This window comes from Pristiophorus japonicus, chromosome 13 (assembly GCF_044704955.1).
Source record: "Pristiophorus japonicus isolate sPriJap1 chromosome 13, sPriJap1.hap1, whole genome shotgun sequence".
Classification (NCBI taxonomy): Eukaryota; Metazoa; Chordata; class Chondrichthyes; family Pristiophoridae; genus Pristiophorus; species Pristiophorus japonicus.
In genome coordinates this window covers 151,627,117-151,654,905 of record NC_091989.1, presented here as the reverse complement: position 1 = coordinate 151,654,905, position 27,789 = coordinate 151,627,117, and the positions used below count along the sequence as shown (strand labels likewise).

Below are 27,789 nucleotides of genomic sequence, written 5' to 3'. Positions count from 1 at the left end.
GTACCGGCAGGGGGGGCTATTTGGCCCGGGATACCAGCAGCACCGGGGGCGGGGGGGGGCATTCGGCCTGGGATAGGAGCGGCGTCTGTTTCACTTTCCAGCCTCAACTCTTCAGTGAGTCTCTCGTTACCCTGGCAACCTTAGTTTTTGGCCCAGAGCTTAAGGACAATCTGCGCCGCTCCAAATTCATATTTTATTCTGGGAAAACTTGGAACTTTTTTTTGCCGCAGTCGGCCACTAAAAGAAAACTGGACGTACCTCGATAACTGCGATTAAAATCGACCATGTGGAAAATTGACCCCTTGGTCCCTATATGTTGACCAGCACCTTTGTTCATAGACTCTTTTGCCGTCCCAATCTCTCTTTTTTATTCCTATCTTTTATTTATATTTCCTAGTTTTCTTCTGTATTATGCCCTATATATTTATGGTTATGTATGCAACCCCATGTAACCAGCATTCTACCACCACCAGAGAATGTATCTGTTGGGAGTCCCAAGGGATCCCAGCATCCCTTGGGAGCACTGTATATAAGGAGGCCTCCCATGCTGTACCAGCACTCGAGTTAGAATAGAGACACTTAGGTCACACTTACTCACGTCTACAGTAATCAGTCACATTGCTTTTGAGAAAGCCCGAAATTTTATGTTCCAACAAACTGCTTGTCCTGTATGATCCTTGTAAACGTTTGGTGCTAGCTTGCGATGCGTCTTCGTACGGGGTCGGCTATGTGTTACAACAAACAAACGAATTGGGAAAATTGCAACCGGTCGCTTATGCATCCAGGAGCTTGTCCAAGGCCGAAAGGGCCTACAGCATGATTAAGAAGCTCTGGCATGCGTTTAGGGAGTAAAAAAAATGCATCAATATCTGTTCGGGCTTAAGTTCAAGTTAGAAACTGACTATAAGCTGCTCATATCGCTATTCACAAAGAGAAAAGGTATCAATACCAATGCCTCTGCTCGCATCCAAAGATGGGCGCTCACGCTGTCTGCATATAACTATGTAATTTGCCACAGGCCAGGCACAGAGAACTGCGCTGAGGCCCTCAGTCGGCTACCATTGTCCACCACCGGGGTGGAAATGGCACGGCCGGCAGACTTGCTCTTGGTGATGGATGCATTTGAAAACGAAAAGTCACCTGTTATGGCCCGCCAGATCAGGACCTGGACCAGCCAGCATCCTTTACTGTCCCTTGCAAAAAAGCTGTGTCCTCCATGGGAGCTGGTCCAGCGTCCCAGCGGATTTGCATGAAGAGATCAAGCCGTTCCAGCGGCATAAAGACGAAATGTCCATACAGGCGGACTGTCTTTTGTGGGGTAATCACGTGGTATCGCCCAAGAAAGACAGGGAAACGTTCATACGCGACCTACACAGTACCCACCCATGCATAGTAATGATGAAAGCCATAGCCAGATCCTGTGTGTGGTGGCCCAGCATCGACTCAGATTTGGATTCTTGCGTGCGCCAATGCAACTCAACTGAGCAATCCACCCAGGGAGGCACCGCTAAGTTTGTGGTCATGGCCCTCCAAACTGTGGTCTAGGATCCACGTTGACTTCGCTGGCCCGTTTCTAGGCAAAATGTTCTTGGTTGTTGTGGATGATTATTCAAAATGGATTGAGTGTGTAATAACGTCTGTAAGCACGTCCACTGCCAACATCGAAAACCTATGAGCCATGTTTGCCACGCACAGCCTGCCTGATGTCCTTGTCAGCATCAACGGGTTGTGCTTCACCAGCGCTGAATTCAAGGAATTCATGACCCGCAATGGGATCAAGCATGTCACATCTGTCCTGTTCAAGCCCGCATCCAATGGCCAGGCAGAACGGGCAGTCCAAGCCATCAAGAAAAGCTTGAAACGTGTGTTGGAAGGCTCCCTGCAGACCCGCCTATCCCGAGTCCTGCTCAGCTACCGCACTAGACCCCACTCACTCACCAGGGTTCCCCCAGCCGAGCTGCTCATGAAAAGGGCGCTCAAAACAAGACTCTCTCTCGTCCACCCTGGTCTCCATGATCACGTCGAGGGCAGGCGGCATTAACAAAGCATGTAACATGATCGCGCAAATTTGTCTCGCGATATTGAAGTCAATGACCCTGTTTTTGTAATCAACTATGGACATGGTCCCAAATGGCTTGCTGGCACTGTCATAGCCAAAGAAGAGAGTGGGGTGTTTCAGGTCAAACTCGCAAATGGACTAACTGGCAGAAAGCATTTGGACCAAACCAAACTGCGATTCACAGACAGCCACGAGCAACCTGAAGAGGACACCACCAACTTCGACCCTCCAACACACACACACACAAGTGGCAACCGACATCACGGTTGACCACGAAACTGAACTCCCCATCCCCAGCAGCCCAGCAAGGCCAGCTGGCCAGCAGCCCAGTGAAGAAGCAAACAACTCACCTGCACCTGCATTTGTACCGAGACGATCGACAAGGGAGCGGAAAGCCCCAGATCGTCTCACCCTGTAAATAAGTGTACTATTGACTTTGGGAGGGAGTGATGTTACGTATGCAACCCCATGTAATCAGCATTCTACCGCCACCAGAGGGCGTATCTGTTGGAGCCCCAAGGGATCCCAGCATCCCTTGGGAGCATTGTATATAAGCAGGCCTCCCATGCTGTACCAGCACTCTGGAGTTAGAATAAAGAGACTTGGGTCACACTTACTCACTTCTACAGTACTCAGTCACATTGCTTTATTCAAGGCATAACATTTATCTTATGCTTTTATTAAAACAAATTTTTTGCTCTAATCTATTTATGCTTGGAAACTTAACCTTTGATGCACCCTCTTTAGTCAGAATATATTTAACCTGTTCCTCATTCATCTATTATTAAAATATCTCCCACTGCCAGCTCACTATTTGAACTTCCATTTTTTTCCCCAGTTAATTAATCTGGACTGAGTTTCCATTCATACCACTGAAAATAATTAATTACCAGTCCAGCACCTTTATCTTTAAGTCCTCTATCTGTTTTGATGTGAACCTAATTAAGTTATGGCTACGACATCTTAAGCATTCTCCAACCTTAAAGTCATTCACTTGCCCTGCTTTATTACCGAAAACCAGACCCAGCAGTGCAATCTCCCTTGTCGGACATGCAACATACTGAGTTACCAACAGTCCTGGATGCATCCCAAGAACCTTTTCCATTTGTCATCTGCTTTAGGATAGTTAAAGTCTCCCATTATTACAACGCTGTTATGACTGCAAACCTCTCCAAATTATCTACAAATCACATCTTGATTTATTTTACACTATTCAGTGATCTACAATGTACACCCAATGTGGTAACAGATCCCTCATTATTTCTTAAATTAAAAACAGAAAATGCTGTAAACACTCGGCAGGTTGTGGAGTGAGAAAGGTAGGGTTAACGTGTCGGATTGATGACCTTTTGCCAGAACTTCGAGATGTTACAGATGAACAGCTTATGAAGAAGAAAGCCAAGGAAAAGAGGGTGGGGAGAGAAAAAAAGTCTGATTAGGGAGAGGCCAGGAAATGATTAAATGTCAGAAGTGAATGGTGTGACAAAATGAGGCAATAATGAGAGAAATAAAAGATGTATCCAAGATCTAGAGGATATGTAAATACGGCAGAATAGCACAGGGTGAGTGAAGCATGGTAAAGCTGGCAATGCAGACCCAGGTCCAGTGACCCAGGAGTATGATTGAAGAAAAAGGCAGGTGACATCAGGGGAGCAGACCACCTAACTGGCAGTGTACAGATAGGGTATCCCCATCGCAAGCATCAGCCCACAAGCTCCCCTCCTATATATATTTTTTAAATTTGACCCAGACAGATGTGTCTTATACACTGGTCACATCCTCTCTCAGGTATTCTTCCTGTTGAAGCAATGTTTTCAAAGACAATGGACCTAACAGCAGCACTGAATTCCTATCAACTACTGCTGTCAGTTTCACTGCTCCAACACTATGATATTTAAATGACAACTCTTCGTGCTGAATGTCAGCTTCAGTCCAAGCTCCCACTACAGATCTAAAACTGGAGTTGGTCCAGCAGGATAGATAGAGGGTAGAGACACTTAGAATGAGCAGTGAAGGCCAGAACTGAGGTCCTGTGAGACAGTTGCTATTTAAATATCACAGTGCTGGAGTGGTGCAGCACTTGGTTAGAATGTGCTGGTTTAAAAGGAGAACAGAAAGAAAATGTGTGTGTTAATGCAGTCCGCCTGAAGATAGTCTGTAATGTTTAATTAGTCAGATTTTTTCCTGCTTTTTTTTTTTGTGAGTGGAATTTTGAGATTTCCATTTACACGAATACAGTTGAATAATTTTACACACACACTCTTCTCTCTCACACACACACAGACATACACTTCTCTCTCTCACATACACCTGGTTGTATGGATTCTACAAATAAACAGTTCCACATTGGGGGGGGGGGGCGTGGGGTGGTGATTACAACATAAAATTCTAGGCAACTGTGCACAAATTAGTAACTTCAATCAGCTGTCAAATGAAGTGGATATTTCAAATCTTCAGTGGGGAGTTCCATGTTATCCATCCATCTTGGTCCTCAATGCTAATCATGAAATGTTTGAAAATTCAGTACCAGCTGGGCACTCCAGAATGCTTGGTAAATTAATTTTAAAATATCGGATGTCTCCAAACTGCATCTATCCACTACCATAAAGAATGCTAGTCTGCTGAACCCAATGGAATCACTAATAAGACTCATGGATAATGTTTGCTGAGTTACTCTGTGGCATGTTAAATACCTATTTTCTACTGGGAAGGAGACTATTGCAGAAACTGTCTGAATAGATGAACAGATTACATAGAAAATACTCTCCAAACACCGAGCATCATCTTCAAACGATGTTATTGTTTCTATTTTTTTTGATGATCGATGTTTTTGATGAACACGTTTTACTGTTCAAGTTGCTGGCAGATTTTTGATATTCCTCACACTTGCAAGCATGAAAGATAATCAGAAAAAAAGACTTGCATTTATATAGTGCCTTTTTATTACCTCAGGACGTCCCAAAGCACTTGACAGCCAATACTTTTTAAGTATAGGCACTGTTGTAATGTAGGAAATGCGGCAGCCAGTTGCACATAGCAAACAACAACTTGTATTGATATAGCGCCTTTAACAGTGAAATGTCCCAAGGCGCTTCACAGGAGTATTTTGAGATAAAATAATCTGGCACAAGTAGAAATTGCCGCAGGTGACCAAAAGCTTGGTCAATTCAGGAACGTCTTGGAGGAAAGAGAGGTAAAGAGGCGGAGAGGTTTAGGCAGGGATAATGGTCAGATAATCTGGTTATGTTGAAATAAGCTTAACATTAAAAAAACTGATTGCATAAAATTGTATTTAAAAGGCAACAAGATGATATAAATAAACAAGTTCCCAGTTTCCCCAACAAGAAAAATTATAAGGCTCCACATTTCACCCTTCAGTAAGAACACTCTCTCAGGTAGATTAATGTGGGTGAGCTCAAACCATACATGCCAGTGTAATACTCCAAAGTTCCTATCATAGTGCTATTTATTCAATTCTTTATTTATAAATATACTAAGAACACAATGAAAATAAGTACTAGTTCTCCACATTATCTTTTTGGAGCTAGTTGAAAGTACATCAGGTCAAGCGCAAGCAGCGGAAGGACATAAGAACATAAGAATTAGGAACAGGAGTAGGCCATCTAGCCTCTCGAGCCTGCTCCACCATTCAACAAGATCATGGCTGATCTGGCCGTGGGCTCAGCTCCACTTACCCGCCCGCTCCCCGTAACCCTTAATTCCCTTATTGGTTAAAAATCTATCTATCTGTGACTTGAATACATTCAATGAGCTTGCCTCAACTGCTTCCTTGGGCAGAGAATTCCACAGGTTCACAACCCTCTGGGAGAAGAAATTCCTTCTCAACTCGGTTTTAAATTGGCTCCCCTGTATTTTGAGGCTGTGCCCCCTAGTTCTAGTCTCCCCGACCAGTGGAAACAACCTCTCTGCCTCTATCTTGTCTATCCCTTTCATTATTTTAAATGTTTCTATAAGATCACCCCTCATCCTTCTGAACTTCAACGAGTAAAGACCCAATCTATCATCATAAGGTAACCCTCTCATCTCCGGAATCAGCCTAGTGAATCGTCTCTGTACCCCCTCCAAAGCCAGTATATCCTTCCTTAAGTAAGGTGACCAAAACTGCACGCAGTACTCCAGGTGCGGCCTCACCAATAACCTAGACAGTTGCAGAAGGACCTCCCTGTTTTTGTACTCCATCGCTGTCGCAATGAAGGCCAACTTTCCATTCGCCTTCCTGATTACCTGCTGCATCTGCAAACTAACTTTTTGGGATTCATGCACAAGGACCCCCAGGTCCCTCTGCACCGCAGCATGTTGTAATTTCGCCCCATTTAAATAATATTCCCTTTTACTGTTTTTTTTCCCAAGGTGGATGACCTCACACTTTCCGACATTGTATTCCATCTGCCAAACCTTAGCCCATTCGCTTAACCTATCTAAATCTCTCTGCAGCCTCTCTGTGTCCTCTACAAAACCCGCTTTCCCACTAATCTTTGTCTCATCTGCAAATTTTGTTACACTACACTCTGTCCCCTCTTCCAGGTCATCTATGTATATTGTAAACAGTTGTGGTCCCAGCACCAATCCCTGTGGCACACCACTAACCACCAATTTCCAACCCGAAAAGGACCCATTTATCCCGACTCTCTGCTTTCTGTTTGCCAGTCAATTCTCTATCCATGCTAATACATTTCCTCTGACTCCACGTACCTTTATCTTCTGCAGTAACACCTTTTGTGTGGCACCTCATCGAATGCCTTTTGAAAATCTAAATACACCACATCCATCGGTACACCTCTATCCACCATGCTCGTTATATCCTCAAAGAATTCCAGTAAATTAGTTAAACATGATTTCCCCTTCATGAATCCATGCTGTGTCTGCTTGATTGCATTATTCCTATCTAGATGCCCCGCTATTTCTTCCTTAATGATAGTTTCAAGCATTTTCCCCACTACAGATGTTAAACTAACCGGCCTGTAGTTACCTGCCTTTTGTCTGCCCCCTTTTTTTTTTATAAACAGAGGCGTTACATTAGCTGCTTTCCAATCCGCTGGTACTTCCCCAGAGTCCAGAGAATTTTGGTAGATTATAACGAATGCATCTGCTATAACTTCCGCCATCTCTTTTAATACCCTGGGATGCATTTCTTCAGAACCAGAGGACTTGTCTACCTCGAGTCCCATTAGCCTGTCCAGCACTACCCCTCTAGTGATAGTGATTGTCTTAAGGTCCTCCCTTCCCACATTCCTGTGACCAGCAATTTTTGGCATGGTCTTCCACTGTGAAGACCGAAGCAAAATAATTGTTTAAGGTCTCAGCCATTTCCACATTTCCCATTATTAAATCTCCCTTCTCATCTTCTAAGGGACCAACATTTACTTTAGTCACTCTTTTCCGTTTTATATATCTGTAAAAGCTTTTACTATCCGTTTTTATGTTTTGCGCAAGTTTACCTTCGTAATCTATCTTTCCTTTCTTTATTGCTTTCTTAGTCATTCTTTGCTGTCGTTTAAAAATTTCCCAATCTTCTAGTTTCCCACTAACCTTGGTCACTTTATACGCATTGGTTTTTAATTTGATACTCTCCTTTATTTCCTTGGTTATCTACGGCTGATTATCCCTTCTCTTATCGCCCTTCTTTTTCACTGAAATATATTTTTGTTGAGCACTATGAAAGAGCTCCTTAACAGTCCTCCACTGTTCTTCAATTGTGCCACCATTTAGTCTGTGTTTCCAGTCTACTTTAGCCAACTCTGTCCTCATCCCACTATAATCCCATTTGTTTAAGCATAGTACGCTCGTTTGAGACACTAGTTCCTCACCCTCAATCTGTATTTCAAATTCAACCATACTGTGATCACTCATTATGAGAGGATCTTTTACTAGGAGATCGTTTATTATTCCTGTCTCATTACACAGGACCAGATCTAAGATAGCTTGCTCCCTTGTAGGTTCTGTAACATACTGTTCTAAGAAACAATCCCGTATGCATTCTATGAATTCCTCCTCCGGCTACCCCGTGCGATTTGATTTGACCAATCGTGTGGTAAATCAGTGCCAACCCCCCCTTCCCCCGACGAATATCTGTCCCACCTGTGACAGGGTCTGTGGCTCTCATGTTGGACTGTTCAGCCACCAAAGAACTCACTTTAGCAAGTCTGCCTCGATTTCAAGGGACTGCCTATGAATGATGAATGATTGGTATAGATACATAAACAGAAACCATCTAGGTGATCAGTGTGGCAAAGTTCCCAAATCCTTTACATAATTTGTGACCAAAATCCTGTGTTGTTGTACTCATAAGTAGCCTGCATGTATAAATCCATAAGCATGCATAGTACAGGCACACACAAATCACTGTGCTGAACAAACCGGCATAAAAGGAAACAAAACAGGAATTTCACAACTGATTTCTTCACAATCCGGCAACAAACCACACAACAATAATGGTCTACAAAAATTTGTTCTAGTTCAATACTTTGCAACTTGGTAATCTCCTCAGTGTGAATTCAAAATCAGATTGCATCAAAATTTGAGTACTCTAGAATCCAACTGAAGTATAACCATGGTATTGTCGCAAGTCTCATGAAAAATCTGGTTGCACTTAAGCAGTTATATAGGATACTGAAACCCAGTTATCTCCAATAAGATATGCTTCTCAGTATGAAGGTTTAGCTTTAGAACATAACATAAGAAAATAGGAGCAGGAGTAGGCCATTTGGCTCCTCGAGCCTGCTCCGCCATTCAATACCATGGCTGATCTGATCTTGGCCTCAACTCCACTTCTCTGCCCACTCCCCATAGCCCTAGACTCCCTTATCATTCAAAAATCTGTCGATATGCATTCAATGACCCAGCCTCCACAGATCCCTGGGGTACAGAATTCCAAAGATTTACGGCCCTCAGAGAAGAAATTCCTCCTCATTTCCGTTTGAAATGGGCAACCCCTTATTTTGAAACTATGCCCTCTAGTTCTAGATTCCCCCATGAGGGGAAACATCCTCTTTGCATCTACCCTGTCAAGCCCTCTCAGAATTTTGTATGTTTCAATAAGATCACCTCTCAGTCTTCTAAACTCCAATGAGTATAGGCTCAACCTGCTCACTTAACAAAAATCCAGATCATCTCAGGGTTTACTGCATTTGCTCGATTTAAATTTCTATGATATTAGTTCTATGATGCTTGAAAACTATCTGTACAATATTTACACTGTATACTGCAAATAACACAGACAAGTAAAAGACAAAAGATGCAAAATTCATCTAACGACTGTAGCAACTTGTGTTTATATAGCACATTTAAAGAAGTATAATGTCTCAAAGTGCTTCACAGGTGTGTAACCAGACAAAAATTGACACCGAGCCGAAGAAGGAGATATTAAGACTGGTGACGAAAAACTTGGTCAAAGAAGTAGGTTTTAAGGAGTGTTTTAAAGGGGAAGGGCGAAGTGGAGAGGTTAAGCTTAGGTCTTAAGACAGTTAAACAGCTGAAGGGGGATGGGTGAATGGGACTCGCTGAGGGTGAGGATTCAGGCAGCAGAGTTTTGAATTAGCTTAAGTTTAAAGAGTCTGGAGGTAACAAAAGTTTCAGCAGCAGATGGCCTGAGGCAGGGACAGAGAGGGGTGATGCTATGGAGGTGGAAGTAGTCAGTCCTTGTGATGGGATATGGGGTTGGAATGTCAGCTGAGAGTCAAATAAGATTCTGAGGTTGGGAATAGTCTGGTTAAGCCCGAAATAGTGGCCAGGGAGAGGATTAGAATCGGTGGTGAGGGAATGGAGTTTGTCACGGGGGCTGAAAATAACGGCTTTGGTCTTCCCAATGTTAAATTAGAGGAAATTGTGGCTCATCCAAGATTGGATGTTAGAAAAGCAATCTGACAATACAGGCAGTGGAGGCATTGAGATGTGGTGTTCGAATACAGCTAGCCAGCATATATGTGGAACCTGACATCATGTCTTTGGATATGGCAGTGAGGGTCAGCATGTCGATGAGAAATAGAAGGGCGTCAAGGATCAAGCCTTGGGGAACTCCAGAGGTAATTAGAGGAGCTGGAACAAAAACCATTGTAGGAGATTCTCTGGCTAAGACTGGATAAACGAGAGTGGAACCAGGAGAGTGTAGTCCCACTTAGCTGGACAATGGAGAAGAGGCAATGGAGGAGAATGGTGTGGTTAATCATGTCAAAAGCTACACACAGGTTAAGAAGGATGAGGAAGAACAGTGCACCATGGTCACAGTCACAGAGGATGCCATTTTGCAACTTTGATTAGGGCCATTTCAATGCTGTGGCAGGTATTCCATAACAGTACAAATTAGCTTATTAGCATTCTGCAAAATCTCAAGATACAGGCCCAGAAATTGCGGTCGGAGGCTTCCTGCAGGTGGATGCCACCGACTGCAATAATTTCTACGAAAATACGTGGTGATCCCAGAGGTTCAGTGACTTGCAGTCCTGGGGCTCTAAGCGAAGGCCAGTGCAGAAGCCAACATATCCCAGGATCATACTGGTTTCATACGCATCTCTGGGGTCATGTGGGCTGGCCCAACCTATCAGAGTAGGGGGATTCCCATTCATATGAATACGAGTTCCGTCTGTACGGAGCTCACATTAGTAAGAATGGCAATATCCCCAAAAACAGAAACTAAATTTAAAAAGCACATTACATATTTAAAATTATTAAAATACAATTAAATTAAATATTTTACACAATTTTTTTTTAATATGTTCTAACAGGACTTAAAAATAAACTTGCCTTAATGGGCAGGGTTTTTAAATATATAAACGAGTGATAACATTTTATTTTTCTATTTTAAAAAAACACGCTGGTAAAAGCAGGCCTTACAGATTTCTACTACTGTGTGTGGAAAAATGCCCTCCTGATTTCATTTCTGAATGGCATAGCTCTAATTTTAGGATTATGTCCTTTGTTCTTGATTCCCCACCAAAGGAAATATTTTCTCTGTATTTATCCTGCCACATCCTGAAAGGAGAGGAGCAAGGTGGAGAGGTTAAGGGAGTGAATTTCAAAGCTTAGGTCCTAGGCAGCTGAAGGGGACAGGTGAATAGGACTTGGTGAGAGTTAGGATACGGACCTGAGCTCAACCTAACAAATCCTTTTAACATTTTAAACACCTCGATCAGATCACCTATACTCATGCAACCTAGCCTCATAATCTAACCAGCTAAGCCCCAGTAGCATTCTGGCAAATCTGTGCTGCACCCAACCAAGGCCAATATATCTTGATGTGTGGTGCCCAAAGCTGAATGCAGTACTCCAGATGGGGAATGACCAAGCATAAATTCCTCCCCATTGTATTTGAGATAAAAGGCAAATATCCATTAGCATTTTGATTACTTTTTGTGCCTATCTAATAGTTTTTAAATGATTTGTGTACATCGACTCAAATCTCTTTGCTCCTCTACAGTTCCTATTTCCCCAGCATTTAGAAAATACACAAATTATATGGATGATGTCACATTTGCTCCATACTTTTGCCCACTCATTTAATCGGTCCAAATCCCTTTGTAACTTCGTGCCCCATCTGCACTACTTACTGTCACTCCGAACTTAGTGTAATTTGCAAACTGGGATGTACACTCTCTATTCCTTCATCTAAATCAATATATGAAAATCTGAGGCTCCAGAACAATCCCTGGGAAACACCACCTGTCGCATCCAGCCAAAGTACCTACCCTTTATCCCCACTCTAGAGGGCTCAAGTTTCGGCCTGAGTTGCTCCTATTTTTTTGGAGCAACTAGTTTAGAATGGAGCATCTTAGAAATTGCAATTCTCGGCATTTAGTTTGCTCCAGTTCTAGTCAGTTAGAATAGTTTCATTTTAGAATAGATTTTTTTTCCAAAAGGGGGCAGTTTAGGCAACGAAAACTTACTCCAAACTAACTTAGAATGGAGTAAGTGTAGATTTTTGTACGCTCAGAAAAACCTTGCCTACACTTATAAATCAGGCGTAGGGAACAAGAGATTGGGGTGGGGGGGGGGGGAGGGGGGAGTTTACAAACATTAAACACTTCATTTTTTACAAATAAAGAGCCATCAATAATAAATAAATAAATCAAAAAATTAATAAAATCTAAAAAAAAAATGTTTTAAATCAATAAATAAAAAATTATTCGTACTCACCTTCTGCAGCACCGGGAGCCCTCCAACAGCATGCTGGGATAGGGCCCCCTCCAGTGTCTGTCTCTCTCTCTCTCTCTCTCTCTCTCTCTCTGTCGGTGTCTCTGTGTTTCTGACAGCAAAGGGTGGGGGAGGGAGGGAGGAGGAGGAGGGAGGGAGAGGAGGAGGGAGAGGGAGGGAGAGGAGGCTGAACGGATCAGTTTGGGCCGTCGACACTTTGGGTGGGGCCCGCCCCCAGCGAGATGCTAGGCAGGCGGGCCCCGCCGCCGCCGGGGAAGGTGGGAGGGGAGTTGGAGGGGGGGGGGGGGGGAACTGAACGGGAGGGAGGTCTAGTCCGATCTCTGCCCGGTCAGCCCATTCGGCCAGGGCTAGGATCGGGCCCCTCCCCTGCAGCCTTGGGGGCCTGGAGCTATTGCACATGCGCGCACACTTTAGTACGCATGTGCAGTGGTCCCGGCACAGTTTTCAGCGCCAGGACCTGGCTCCGCCCCCGACCCCTTGTGCTGCGCCACGCCAAGCACGAAAACGTCCTGAGAATTACAAGGTACGTTTTCGGCGCCCTTTTTCTTCTAGAAAGTCGCCGCACCTTATGGAGATGCGCCATTTTTCCAGAGGGCGGAAACTTGGGCCCTCTGCTTCCTGCCTCCCAACTAATTTCAAACCCAAGTCAAAAGGCTACCTCCAATTCCATTCACTCTCATTTTTGCTCTTCATTTTTTATGTGGAAATTTATGTAATGCCTTCTGGAAGTTCATATTAGATAACATTCATAGACACTCCCTTATTAGTAACCTCCTCAAAACATTCAACTAGATTAGTCAGACATGACTTACCCTTAAAGCCAGGCTGGCTCTCTCTGATCAGCACATATTTGTTCAAGTGCTTAGTCACACGATCCCTAAAGACATATTCAAATAGCTTCTCCACAACCGACGTTAAAAAGGTACATTTTAAGGAGGGTCTTAAACAAAAGTAGAGAAGTGGAGAGGCACCGGAGTTCAGGAAGGGAATTCTAGAGCGTGGTGCCTAGATGGCTGAAGGCATGGCTGTCAATGGTGGGACAAAAAGAGAGAAGTGCACACAAGTGGGCAGAATCAGAGGAATGGAGTTTTGACAGAAGGGTTTTAAGGCTGAAGGAGGTTACAGAGCTACAGAGGGGCAAGGCCATGAAGGCATTTAAACATGAGGATGAGAATTTTAAATTTGACATGTTGGGGGACTGTGAGTAAAGTAGGTCAGCAAAGACAGCAGTGATAAGTGAGCGGGATTGGTGTAGGACGGTGTACAGGCAGCAGATTTTTGGATGAGCTGAAGATGACAGAGGGTGGAGAATTTGAGGCCTGCTTGAAGAGCAATAAAATAATCACCTATTGTGCATATCGCTCTCTTTGAGGTCAGAAAGAAAAGTTCAGTGATCAACAGTTTAGTGAGAATGGGTTCAAGGGAGCAGGAGTTGGTCTTATGGATGAGATAAGTTTGGAGGCCCACTTGAGCAGAGATGAGAGCGCAATTATTGAAAAATGTGGGATCAAGACTGGGGTGGGGGGGGGGGGCGCGGGGGAGGATTAGAGGCAGCTGAAGGGATGGTCTCAATCTTCATTACAAAGATGTACATGAGGTCCTCACACGTGTTCTTGGAGGCGAGGGTGGAAAGTGCAGGGAGAAGCATTTAAGGAGACAGTTGGTGAAAAGTAAAATGCTTTGACACTTGAACAAATATGTTTTGACAGAGTAGAGCGAGGCCCGATAATGCTTGATGTGGTCCAGCTGGATCTGGTAATGATGGCTAAACCAGATACGCTCAATTCTGTGTGCCTTGGACTAGATGGGGCAAAGATGCAGGCCACACGAAGGGAAACTAACAGGATGGGAAAGATTAAAGGTTTTACTGGAGACAAGGGCATTAATGGTGGAGATGAAGGAATGGTTGAGCAGATGGACGGTTGCTGAAGTGCAGAGATAAGAGAGCAATTATTGAAAAATGTGGGATCAAGACTGGGGTGGGGGGGGGGGGGGCACGCGGGGGAGTATTAGAGGCAGCTGAAGGGATGGTCTCAATCTTCATGACAAAGATGCCACAGGCCAGGCAAATGGTATTTGAAAGTGACCAGGGGCAGACAAAAAGGTTAAAACTGGGTAGAAAGAAGTGGGTTATGAAGGAAACAGGAAGTGGTCATATATGGCCATAATCTGTGATTGAGGCCATGGAAGTAGAGAAGCCACAGGAGATGGCAACATCAAGGGGATGACCGTGAATATGGGTAGGAGAGTTTATCTGAAAGCAGAGGTTTAGGAAGCACAGGAGAACAGTGACATTAGAAGACAAGAGCAAAGTACTTCGAGATGGAGATTGAAATCAGTGAGGAGGAGTTCCTAAGTGCAGAGGCCGAGGGAGGAGAGCAGGGAGGATATCTCGGAGAAACTTGGGATAAGACGTGGAGGGCAGCAAAGATTGAGGATTTTAAATGCAAGGTAATGGGCGGAACATTGTGAGGTGCCTGAAGTAGTTTCCAAATGTGTAGGAGGACAGTCCCTCTTATCTCCAAGCCAGTAACCATATGCATCATATTAAACTACGTGATGATATGTGCGAGTGTGATTTACATTATTCCCACCAGCGAAGTTGCAAATGAGATCCAAAGTGCAGATTATGCAATGTATAAATTGATTTTTACATGAAAGTCCACTCCATCAATTGATTTACCAATATAGTGTGCAAAAAAATACTGGTTGGCACCGTTTTACAGTTGCAATTCACTACACTAAGAATGTTGGGTTTCAGTCGAGCCATTCGGCAAGGCACCAACTAGGCAGAGCCTAAGCAAAAGGAAAATAATTTTCAAATTGGCAGGCTAGCCATATCAGGAGGTTCTTATGCACTTCTTTTTGCTAGCTACAAATAGAAAAAGGCAAAATTACACTCTGATAGAAAATAGCCTGTGGAATAAGGAGTTTTTATTAATAAACATGCTAATTCCCTTGATGCACCCAGACACTGCATCACTGCCTGGCTTGTTAAAGCATAGTCATATCAATCCTGATATGAACAATTAGGTGGCACAAGATACTTTAGCATCAAGATCCTATATGCAGCAATCAGACGGAATTTCAACCTCACACTGCTGAACTGCAATACTGCTTGTGGGGAGGGAAACCATCCTCAGGCTATTTTCCATATGTACCCAGTCTACTCAAAAGAGCAATAGCAGAGGACCAAGAGGAGATTACAGTTCCATCATTTCGGCCATAGTTGTTGCAGGGATCTTGGAGAACACGAGGGAAAAAAAGACAAAAGTTTGTACCATCATCAAATGACAAATGTTCCAATACAGAATGTTTTCTAGTTCTACTTTTGTTCTCTACCTGCAAAATCATTTCCCTTTTGCTAAATGTAACAAATGATTTCCCTAAAAGAATGCCATTATATGGCTGTTTGACATTGCGATAAACTTTAGATGTACACTATGAACTCGCTTCAACTCAATACAGCCATAAACATCTGCTTTCGGGGTAGGTACTGAGCAGATGCACACTTGGCTGAGAGAAAGGAAAGCAAAGAGAAAAATGGGGAGTAAGTTCTTCAAAGAGAATGAATTTTATTTATCTAAATGGTTAAAATCAGAGTTTAGATCATACATGAAGTACAAAAATTAAAGCAGACTTACTTTAGTATGTTTGATTAGTTGCAATTTTTTACATTGGAATTTTTCAAAATGGTCTATGTAAATTACGCTTATTGTATTCCGCCACAACAGCCCCTAAATTTAATAGTGTCAATGGTTATCACTTTTCTATTAACTTACTGCCCTGTGCAAAACATTAAATCAGAGAAGTCCTGTAGTCATAGAACGGACAGACAGATGCAGACAATAATTGCTCACTCACTCAGTTTTGGTGTTAACGGGACACAACACAAAATGCTAAAGCTCTATACATTGTGCAAAATCCTAAGCATTGTATCCAATATTGTAGCCCTTTAAAGAAAATATATTTAAAATTGTGCTTAATTTCATAGTTCCTTTAATTTGTACTAAATATGTAGTCTAATAAGTTAGCAACAGTTTTTTTGCTGTGCATTGACAGTTCAGTTTATAAGAAAATAAGGGTGTGAGAAAAGAGGTGTTGTGGAGATAAGGCTTTTTTAAAAATAAAACATACTGAGCATTTATCAACTGCCAATTTCAAATAATGCTTTACAAATGGACACATTGAGAAGAAGCATTTTTAAAAGGGGACTTTTCCAATTTGTGTCATTTTAAATTATAATCTCTGAAGTATAAAGTACAAAAAAAATCAGCATATTTACCTAAATACAAAGTGAAATTAAAGAAGAAGATACCATAAGATTTTATACCATCATGTTGTGAACCATTTTAAGACAAACTCTGGAGCTCTCAACTTAAAACATCACAGATCAAATGACTCATCTAGCATTAGGTGTGTTCAGTTTACTTGTACCTTCAGAGACTTCAGATAATTTTAATATTGCACTGGTGTGTATCATTGATAATGAGCAGAACTGCTGTTAGACTTTGTCAATCCAATACCTATCTCTAATTAGTAACTGTCTGTATCATGATAAGGTAAACTCAGTTTGACCTTTCCATCATGTATCTATAGCAACCCAGCCATTTAGTTTATTTTTTAACTGATTAAATAGCAAATAGTAAAAGATCTTCAATTAGATATGCGTGATTAATTAACACATTTTGATTGGAATATACGTTTCTTCCGAGGACTGTCTGAGGCAATAGTGTTAGAGGGCTATTGTTGAGAGAAAGCCTGAGAAAAGCCAGTGATTAAGATGCAGAGTAGCTTAGTTTCAAATACCTAGTCCTTCTGCCAAGTCCACATCCTATCTAATGAGGGTGTAGTTACTTAACATTCATCACCAGTGAACTCTGTAACTTTATCAGCTTACAAGCATGGCGCCATTGCAAGGCCAGGCCATTTTCAGTTCTCAGATAGTACAGATAAAAGTGTGATAGATTACAATAGATTGTTTCACTTGAGAATATGTGGCTCCCAGAACACATAATATAGTTCCCATCAGTTGTTTGGGGAAGAGAAAATGAATGAAAAAAGACAATATGAGAAACAGGATAAGGAATGAGTGATACAGAAGAAGAATTAAGAAAGGAGATACTGAATTACAAAGAAGAACTACGCAAGAAATCAAGTTTAAATGGCAAAGAATAAAAGAAAGAGGGAAATTATTCATTTTATAGTAGGGAAGAAAAAAATGTAAACAGGAGTGGGAAAGGAAAATGAATAGTGGGGTGAGTGCAAATTATATCGGCACAGGATGAGGTGGGCCACAGAATAATCAACAGTAACAGAAAGGGAGGAATTAGTTGTGATGCAGTGGAAGTGAGCCCTAAATCTGATCCTCGAATCCAAACTCATCAATAGCACGCTAAGAATATGAAACAGAATACATCAACTCAAAGAAATTTGTAAAAGTATAATACTAATTATTAGTTCCTTGCACAAGAAAATGTCAAAATATCTTGAACAAAATCAAGCAAATCTGCCCTTTATGAAGGGTATTTTATTTCAAGCCAGTTGAGATAAACTAGATAAATAAAGATCTTAAAAGTAAAGCATACAACTCTACCTTGACCCCTCCCTCTGGCCTCTTACCCTCTCTGGACCTATTTATTGCAAACTGCTGATAGGGCATCGGCCGTCTCAATTTCTCTGCTCCCCTCACTCATTCCAACCTAGCTCCCGCTGAACTTGCAGCACTCCGCTTGCTCAGATCCAACCCCAACCTGGTCATCAAACCTGCTGACAAGGGTGGTGCGCTGTTGTTTGGCGAACCGACCTCTACCTTGCAGAGGCTGATCGCCAACTCTGACACCTCCTCCTACCTCCCCCTGGACCATGACCCCACTACTGAACATCAAGCCATAATTTCCCAGACCGTCACTGACCTCATTTCCTCTGGAGATCTTCCCTCCACAGCCACCAACTTCATAATTCCCCAACCCCACACAGCCCATTTCTACCTCCTTCCCAAGATCCACAATCAGGACTGCTCTGGTAGACCCATCATTTCAGCCTGTTCTTGCCCCACAGAATGTTTTTCTTCCTATCTCGACTCTATTCTTTTTCCTCTTGTCCACTCTCTTCCCATCGACATCCACGACTCCTCCAACACCCTCCGTCATTTTAACAGTTTCTAGTTTCCCGCCCCAACCATCTCCTTTTCACCATGGACGTCCAATCCCTCTACACTTCCATCCCCCACCAGGATGACCTGAGGGCGCTCCGCTTCTTCCTCGAGTAGAGGCCCAACCAGTCCCCATCCCCCACCATCCTCCTCCTCCTCCTGGCTGAACTTGTTCTCACATCGAACAACTTTTCTTTTAACTCCAGTCACTTCCTCCAAATTAAAAGGTGTTGCTATGGGAACCAGCATGGGTCCTAGCTATGCCTGCCTTTTCATGGGATTTGTGGAACATTCTTTGTCTGTATCGGTTCCCCTTTTCCTCACCTTTCACCCCACCAGCCTCCATGTTAAACGGATCATCCTCCACTATCAACAGCCAAACCGTTCCCTCCTCTCAGCATTCCGAAGGGACCGCTCCCTCTGCAACACCCTGGTCCATGCCACAGTCACCCCCAGCAGCCATCCCCCTTCTCACGGCACCTTTCTGTGCAAGCGCAGGAGATGCAACACCTGCCTTTTTACCTCCTCCGTTCCCACTATCCAGGGCCCCAAATATTCCTTCCAGGTGAAACAGCGATTTATTTGTACTTCTTTCAATTTAGATGAATGTATTCGCTGCTCACGATGTGGTCTCCTCTACATTGAGGAAACCAAGCGTAGATTGGGTGACTGCTTTGCGGAGCACCTCCATTAAATCCGCAAGTGTGACCCTGAGCTTCCGGTCACCTGTCACTTTAATTCTCCACTCCATTCCCAATCTGACCTCTGTTTCCTACACTGTTCCAATGAATCTCAACGCAAGCTCGATGAACAGCACCTCATCTTTCATTTAGGCACTTTACAGCCTTCTGGACTCAACAGCGAGTTCAATAATTTCGGAGCGTAACCGGTGCCAGTCTTTGGCTCCCTTTCCTTTCTCCCCCCGCAGCCCGTTTCTTTTTTTCTCCTTGTCTCCAATGGCAGCTGGTCATTATCCCGCCATTCACACCCTGTCTTGACTAATGTTTTTCTAATTCCTGGCATTACCATTTCAATTTGGCCCATCATCCCTTTTGTCTCTCTAATCTCTCCTGTCTTCCACCCTAGCACAGACCTTCCCTTTTGTTCTTTCTCCGCCTCCCCTTTCAGCGCTTCTTAAGAACGTGTTCATTCCGAACACTCCAGTTCTGACGAAGGGTAATCCACCCGAAACATTAATTCTGCTTTCTCTTCACAGATGCTGCTTGACCCGATGAGATTTCCAGCATTTTCTGTTTTTATTACTGAGGAATATTTTGCCAGTTTAATTATCATTTTAGAACAGCTGCTATAATAAATTCATTATCCAACAATGGATGCTACTACTCTTACTCCAGTTTAGTTTACATTGCAGTGGGGAGCTCAGAAGTTAATTTAAGCAGCATTTGGAAGCAAGTAACAGGGCTTTTTTTATGCTGTACATCAATATTCTGCAGACATATTTGTTGGAAAGTCATAAATTACTAGCAAGTGAGAGCAGGATTGTTGGCTCCTGCAGGTGAACGGAGACCCAGCATTATTAAGCCAGAAAAAAATGGGAGGCCAGAACTGTCACCACCAGCCATTCACATTGCTGTTCCGATGTTGCTGCCTCCAGAGACAACAGGGAAAGCCACCTCTTCAGGGCTTGGCAATTCAAGAAAAGCATTGTTACCAACTATAGCTGTGGTCATGGTATAAGATACATACAGTATCAGTTGCCTGTGAAATCACAAATGTAGCCTTGCAGTTGGCCACATTTTTGTCCTCAAATTTACACATTTTCTGCCCCGGTACAATTTGTTAGGCACTGTCCATTCTACAATATCTCATCCATGTGTCTACTCACATGTGAATCAAGGCCTCGAATGACCTATGCCTCGCCTTGTCCTCACTTCATGTCATGGGATGTTTGTTAGAGTTCATGATTCACATTCATTGGGAACCATGAGATGCTGAGAAAATTCATTGGTGACATTATGTATGTTTTTTTTCAATTTTGTTCTACACTGAAAAAACTTGTATGACTACTTACTTAAATGGAATAGTACCCACCATAATTTACATGCACAATTCCAACAGGAATTACGGAGGAAAATGGCTGAGAACAGCTAATTCAGCATTGACCATGTATTGAAACAGGGATTTTCCTGCTTTTTATGGCTCACCTAGTCACGGTCTCTACCAGCCAAGTCATAATAGTTAGGTATTAATCACAACAGCTTGTATTTATATAGTGCATTTAACATAGTAAAATGTCCCAAGGCGCTTCACAGGAGTATTATAAAGACAAAATATTTGACACTGAGCCACACAAGAAGAAATTACGGCAGATGACCAAAAGCTTGGTCAAAGAGGTAGGTTTTAAGGAGTGTCTTAAAGGAGGAAAGAGAGGTAGAAAGGCGGAGAGGTTAGGGAGGGAGTTCCAGAGCTTTATGCCTAGGGCAGCTGAAGGCACAGCCACCAATGGTTGAGCGATTATAATCAAGGATGCTCAAGAGGGGAGAATTTGAGGAGCACAGATATCTCGGGGAGGCGGAGTGCTGTGAAGCTGAAGGAGATTACAGAAGTAGGGAGGGGCGAGGCCATGGAGGGATTTGTAAACAAGGATAAGAATTTTGAAATCGAGGCTTAACCAGGAGCCAATGTAGGTCAACGAGCACAGAGGGGTGATGGGGGAGTGGGACTTGGTGTGAGTTAGGACACGAGCTGCTGAGTTTTGGTTGACCTCAAGTTTATGTAGGGTAGAATGTGGGAGGCCAGTTGGAATCGTCAAGTCTAGAGATAATAAAGGCATAGATGAGGGTTTCAGCAGCAGATGAGCTGAGGCGGGGTGGAGACGGGCGATGTCACGGAGGTTGAAATAGGCAATTTTAGTTAAGCCGCAGACATGTGGTCGGAAGCTCATTTCGGGACCAAATATGGTTCAGCCTCAGACAGATGCTAGGGAGAGGGATGGAGTCGGTGGCTCGGAAACGGAGTTTGTGGCAGGCACCAAAGATAATGGCTTTGGTCTTCCCAATATTTAATTGGAGAAAACTTCTGCTCATCCAGTACCATATGTCGGACAAGCAGTCTGACAATTTAGAGACCATGGAGGGGTCGAGAGAAGTGGTGATGAGGTAGAGCTGGGTGTCGTTAGCATACATATGGAAACTGATGCTGTGTTTGAGGACGATGTCACTAAGAAGCAGCATATAGCTGAGAAATAGGAGGGGCCAATGATAGATCCTTGGGGACCCCAGAGGTAACGATGCGGGAGTGGGAAGAGAAGCCATTGCAGATGATTTTCTGGCTACGATTAGATAGATAAGAATGGAACCAGGCGAGTGCAGTCCCACCCAGCTGGATGATGGTGGAGAGGCATTGAAGGAGGATGGAGAGGTCAACCGTGTGAAAGGCTGCAGACAGGTCGAGAAGGACGAGGAGTGATAATTTAGCAGCTAATACTTGCAGCACAATAAAATCAAAAATAGTTCAATTCAAATATAATTCAGAATCTCCTATGCAAATGAGTTTGTTGTAAAAAATCTCAACCAAGTTTTGAGAAAGTGCATACAGAATTTTTCATCATTCCAACAAAACAATTTCATTTGGAGGTGACATAAAGATGATTGATGAAATGGAAGAATTTAACTGTTATAGAACAAAGAAATCTGTAGTTGAGTCAGGGAACCCTATTCGACATCTTCTCCATTCTATACTTGCCCAAGTAGTGCATCAATTGTAGAAAAGTATTCAGTCTCCAACATTGATCTACCTCACCTTGAGCCTAAAGACTCCCCTGCCCCCGCAATGCTTTCTTTTGAAATCCTGATTCCCACTTAGCACAAAGTTCTATTTCCTTAGGCAAGATGCTAGTCAATGAACTAATCCCTTGGATTCTGTGTGCTAATACAACTCTAACCAGGCACCAAGACATGCCGACATAATTTTGCATCTTTCCCTGTGGTGAAGCATCTTCCCTTAAGATCTTGAACTCGGGTATAGATAGATTTTTGTTAGGTAGGGGTATCAAGGGATATGAAGCAAAGATGGGTAAATGGAGTTGAGATGCATATCAGCCATGATCTAATTGAATGGCAAAGCAAGCTCAAGGAGCTGAATATCTACTCCGGTTCCTATGTTCATTACATCAAAATGTAAACCAAAAAAGTGGGACTGCAGCCTACTGTGCTACCCAGTTGATTTGCTGAGGTAATTGATATCCAGCAGTGCTGCGAAGAATCACGACAGTGTTGCACAACAAAACGTGGTCACATTACCACTAAATTATGGTGGTTACTGTTCTATTTAAATAATTATTCACACAATTATTTTAGTGTCGAACCAAACTGAAAAAGTACACAAGGATTGCAATGAATTTTCTCAGTATCCCATGGTTCCTAATGAATGTAAATCACGGACTCTACCAAACATCCCATACTCATGATTTTACTCATCGGTTACCAAATCAATTCCACTGAGAGGGTACTCCCCGATTACACTAAAAATCTGGTTCAATGGTTTACTTTCTTTCCAAAATATGGGTCAATGATGACACCACTCAAGTCATAAACTAATAATTAAATAAAAGAGCTTTGCCATAAAAACATCCCACCATGTGATACAAACCAGGGATGAGTTGATGGCAGTGGCTCACTACAAAAAAGTTCATGACACTGTGAAGGAGTCTACTCCTCAAAAATAGATTATATGCTCACAATGACAGTGATTTAATTTTCAGCAAACCACCACTCGTCATTTTTGTTCTATAATCGAAACCTGATAACATCACATCAGTAAATTACAAATCACTTATCAAACACTGAAGTCTAATTTTGGCCCAACCACCTTGGTAAATAGGAGAACAAAACTGATTAGATCAATTCCATCTTGTGTAATGTTCTGCTTTTTAAGCCATATCCAAAGGAAAAAAGAAAACCAAAAGCACAATGTCCCATGGTTAACGCCATGGAAAGCAAGCAGCAGAGAAACTAGTTGGAAGGGGAAAGAATCATTGAGTTACTCGGCATGCAGGACGAACAGTCAGCTCATGAAGCTGGAAATACAAATGGCTGCATCACATCCATCACAGATTTGAGCGGCACTACTTGCGATAGGGTTTGGATTGTTTTTTTTGCTCTAAGTAACACTACTCAACAAAGCCAGACGACTGCAACTATACAAGGTTTCCCTTGATCAGGAAACCTGATTTTTCCCTCCTCTGAACAACAGACCATCAAGAAGCAGTACCAGAAACTCATTACTTTCCTCAAGGAAGAAATATGGGTTGATGAACAAATGCCCAGATCATGGTCATTCTGAAGAATGCCAAACCCTCAATTTTCTTTTTTGAGCTCTGACTCAATTAGAGCACTCAGTCCAAAATTAATATTTTTTAAAAAGACATCAGAAGATGACGTGCTCATTCCCCTGCAGACAGTCAATCATGCCATATCTTATTGCAAGAATATTCACCTTATTTGAACAGACCTAATTTGAAAAATTTAATTTTATGTAAAAAAAAAAGAGATTACAAAAAAATGTTATCATCAAGCAATGAATAATCCAGGCAGTTTTTTTTCCTGGCATTTTGGTGGAGTGTGATAAGGCTAAAAACAACAGGCTGCTCAGTAAAGTGAAAAAAAGAGATAGATAACATTGATATGCACTCCTACACAAAACAGTCCAACCCTTATCTTTGCTTTTTATCAGTTTTTTTTTTACACAACCGGACTGGAAGCTCCTTTAATAAAACACCACGAGAGGAAAAAATAGATGTGAAGTTTTAACTCTCCCCCTTTTAAAAAAAAGAAACATAATTTATCAAGGTATTATCGAGAAATCCAGACACCCTAATCAGCTCCCATGAAGTCAGTATTTCCATTCTTATCTAGTGGAGGAGTGGAAATGGAGAAGTGATTGTCAGAGCTGTGCAGATTACTGGAGCGGAATGCTAATGGAAGACAAGGCTCGACCATTGGTCGCTTAGTACTTGCTATCTGCACCATTATCAAAGCTTATCAATGCAACCATCGCTTCATAGTAATGGGGCCAGTTCAACTTTCTGCATTATCATATAGCAAACCTGCCCAAGAGGCCTACACCAGGAGAGTGTTATACAGCTCAGAAAAGGAGAGAGAAAAAGAGAAAAGCAATGATGGCAGAAGCAGTAAAAAATGAGTAGAATCAGAGAGGGATGTATAGACAAAGGGAGAGAAAGAAAAATATATAAAGACACATATATATCACAGAAACACAAGGAAACAGGTAACGTGTAGTTAAAAAAGAATAATGTATCAAGAAAAAGAGACAGGACAGGCCAAATAATAACTGTTGAAAAGCAATGAAGAAGAGAAGAGAATTTAAAAGTAAGATAGCAGGTGGAAAAAGCAATTAGGTAAAAAGGAAAAAAAAAAGTGAAAATTGAGGAAAATCAAGGGCAGAGAGTAAAGACTGCAACGTTAGATAACAGACGACAACAGGAAAGAAATGAGACAAAAAGAACAAAGCACTAGAAAATTTAAAAAACCCTAAAAAGACACATTGTAAACATTATGAAGAACGTATGATCTCAAGTACATTACATTCTTTGCTTTCACAATGTAGCTGATACAAGATATTCTTATATTTGCCACGTAAACTTTGTTTTAATATTAAAACAGTTTCCAAACGATCAACAGCAATTTTAACAATTAGTGTGAAATTATTTTCACGAAAGGACAGAAAAGGGCAAATATTTTCTTCAACTGCAACATTGAATGGCAAGTCATTAGCTTGAAACTTCATATAAAGACAATAATTAATGGTACACTAAACAAAGATATCCAGCTTAGCAGAGAGCATTTAGCATTACCCTTCCCATTAAAGACAAATACTGTATCTTAACCATGGGACATCTCAAAAACAGTCTGAGATTTAGAAGCTAACTCGGATACAAGAATACATGCACAAGGGGCAGAGAATATTAAATCAATTTTCTTCAGTTTGTACATTTTACGATAGTTTATTAAAAAAAGTGAATCCTTTTGTGCACAGAGGGAACTGTCCCAATAATCTGTAGATAACAGACATTATACAATCAGTACCAATTCAGACTTCCAAAAATGGTCATTTATTTTCACCTTTTCTTACTTGTACAATATTATATATTTTTTTATTTTAAATCATAAGATTCAACTGCTTATATTAATTCTCTTCTCACTATAGATTATACATAATGATGTACATAAAAGTCAACAAAATAAACTCAAACTGAAGTCCCATTTGAGGTCAAGTTTCTTTTACTTCCTAAATAGATTCTGCATCAACTTTTCTTATTTATTGGCATTATCCCTTGGTATCTGCTACAGTGAGAGTTCAAGATCAACTTCATCCAACAAATGGGGAATCAATCTTAAAACGACACCATTGTACATTTTCATACAGCTCATCAGTGTCAGCAGTCAACCCCCAAATCTCTGCAAGCTGTTTGCAAATAACATGGTCTATTTTTGTGCTCTGTTTAAAATGATGCTGCATTTTAAGCATAGCTTATCAAATACAACGTATTTAAATTAAAATGACCTTTAAGTAAAACAGAAGATTGGCCAATGCTTTGGAGACTTATCAATAACAGAATACTAATAGGTAATCAGTTTTGTCTCATTCACATAGGGCCATTTTTCTTGAAACTTTCTCCTGTGGATCTATTCCAATCATCATTACCATGGGTGAGGATCGAGTACAAAAGGGAAAAAAAGACTGATGAAGCAGTTAGCATGACTGTCGCGAAGACACCAAAATAAATTTTGACAACTTAGAATTTTACAATAAATATTTATAGATAGGTAAACAATTAAAAACACGTCCATCTCATATACCTTGGAAGATTAATTTCACTACACAGAATGTTATTTTCTACTAACCAAAAATAAAAATTGTGAATAGCATTCACCTGATATATAATTGGACATTCTATCCCAATGACCTGCTACATTTAACCAGCTGTTAAACTTTGCTTAAAAATAATGTTACACTGCAGTAGTTATTTATCTTTTACACCAATGAAATAAACTTCATAATAAATTACCAGCGTTATGTAATATCCTACATCTAATTATTCATACCACTAGATCAACACAACTTTTTTTTAAATCTGTTACCTTGGACCTAGCAGCAACAGAGCATCGTTGCAAGTCAAAAGGAATCTAAGAAAATTAACAAAGCAAAAAATAGCTTTAGCCTAATTCCAGGTGGTACAACGATGAAAAACAAAGCGACATATGCCTTTTTTTCGCCTCTCCAAACCTAAGGAACTCACAATGTTAGATGTAAATGAATCAACGGCATCAATAGCTTAACGATGGAATCGATTACATAAGCAGTTTTTCTGGTTTTTTTGCTTTTTTTTTATTTCTATGTATTTGTATAACCGTCCCACTCGGTACCTCTCCAGTCTGGTTCGAACTGATAAGAACTGTTATCGCACTTGGCAATCTATATCAGGACCTAGATCAAGCCTCCGGCTTATCGTGTTTTCTCATCACCCAGTCTACAGTCAAACAAGCTCCACTTTTGTTCTATGTTTCCTCTACCAGAAAAAAAGAGTCGTCATCAGAAAAAAAGCTCTATTTTAAAAAAACAAAATAAAAGCAAATCATATTTAAGCGTGGAAAGTCAGGAGTATCAATGACCTGGCGATTATTACTGCGATATAAAAATACCAGATAAGTAAATGTGACCGATTATTTTTAGCTTGCACTAAAAGCAGACACTCTGGTTCGCTAACGAGGTCGTCTGTGAAAATATATCCTGTGCCTCCGACTTCAGATGAGAAACATGAACACCTGCCTGGAAACGGATCGTTTTAAAGCTCAGAAGAGAGACGCCGCGGCGTTGCCAGACAGCGAGAGAGTTTTGCGAAGTGAGCAGAACAAGCAGGCAAAGCGACAAAACTCACGTTTAATCTGCCGAGGGTTACTCTGTTTCCTCCTGGACATTGTGGCTGTCGGTTGCCGTGGGGGCGGGAGGGAGGGAGGGTTACGGGTGGCCAGCTGTGCTGTGCAGTCGCAGCATGGTACCGTTCGCGGGGCACAGGCGCGGCGCAGCGCAGAGCGCGGAACTCAGTGACCGGAACCGAGAGCGAGAGCAGCCGCAGCCAAACGTCCCATTCACAAGCAGCGCGCTATTATCCAAGCCAGCACTCACCCGATACACTCTATCCAGTCCGCCGTCTGACGTCATGCCGCACGCCGCCGCCATGGCAACCCCCCGGCAGCATTGAGCCGCACGTCAGGGCGTACCGGTTGATGTAAACAAGTGTTGGTCACGCCGCGTACGCTCTACCTGCGTCTTCTCGTGGAAAACAGAAAATCAGGGATGGGGGAGCGCACATCAAAGTAACCGTCGCTCGCTGAACCGTTCACTCACTGTGATTGTTTCAACAAGA

The 27,789-nt window shown here is 42.1% G+C and overlaps 1 protein-coding gene across 2 annotated transcripts in view; it reads right to left on the bottom strand.

Moving 5' to 3' along the window:
• zfpm1 (zinc finger protein, FOG family member 1) overlaps positions 1 to 27,569 on the bottom strand; it is a 193,101-nt gene extending 165,532 nt beyond the window's left edge. The window contains exon 1 of one of the 2 annotated variants that reach the window (XM_070898136.1): positions 27,549 to 27,569. Coding sequence is in view for 1 of the 2 variants with exons in the window: in XM_070898134.1 (XP_070754235.1) it covers positions 27,301 to 27,340 (40 nt within the window). In the remaining variant the exon portion in view is untranslated. Of the gene's footprint in view, positions 1 to 27,300; positions 27,512 to 27,548 lie in introns of those variants that run through there. The other variant, XM_070898134.1, reaches the window with a different exon arrangement.
• Positions 27,570 to 27,789: the final 220 nt, after the last annotated feature.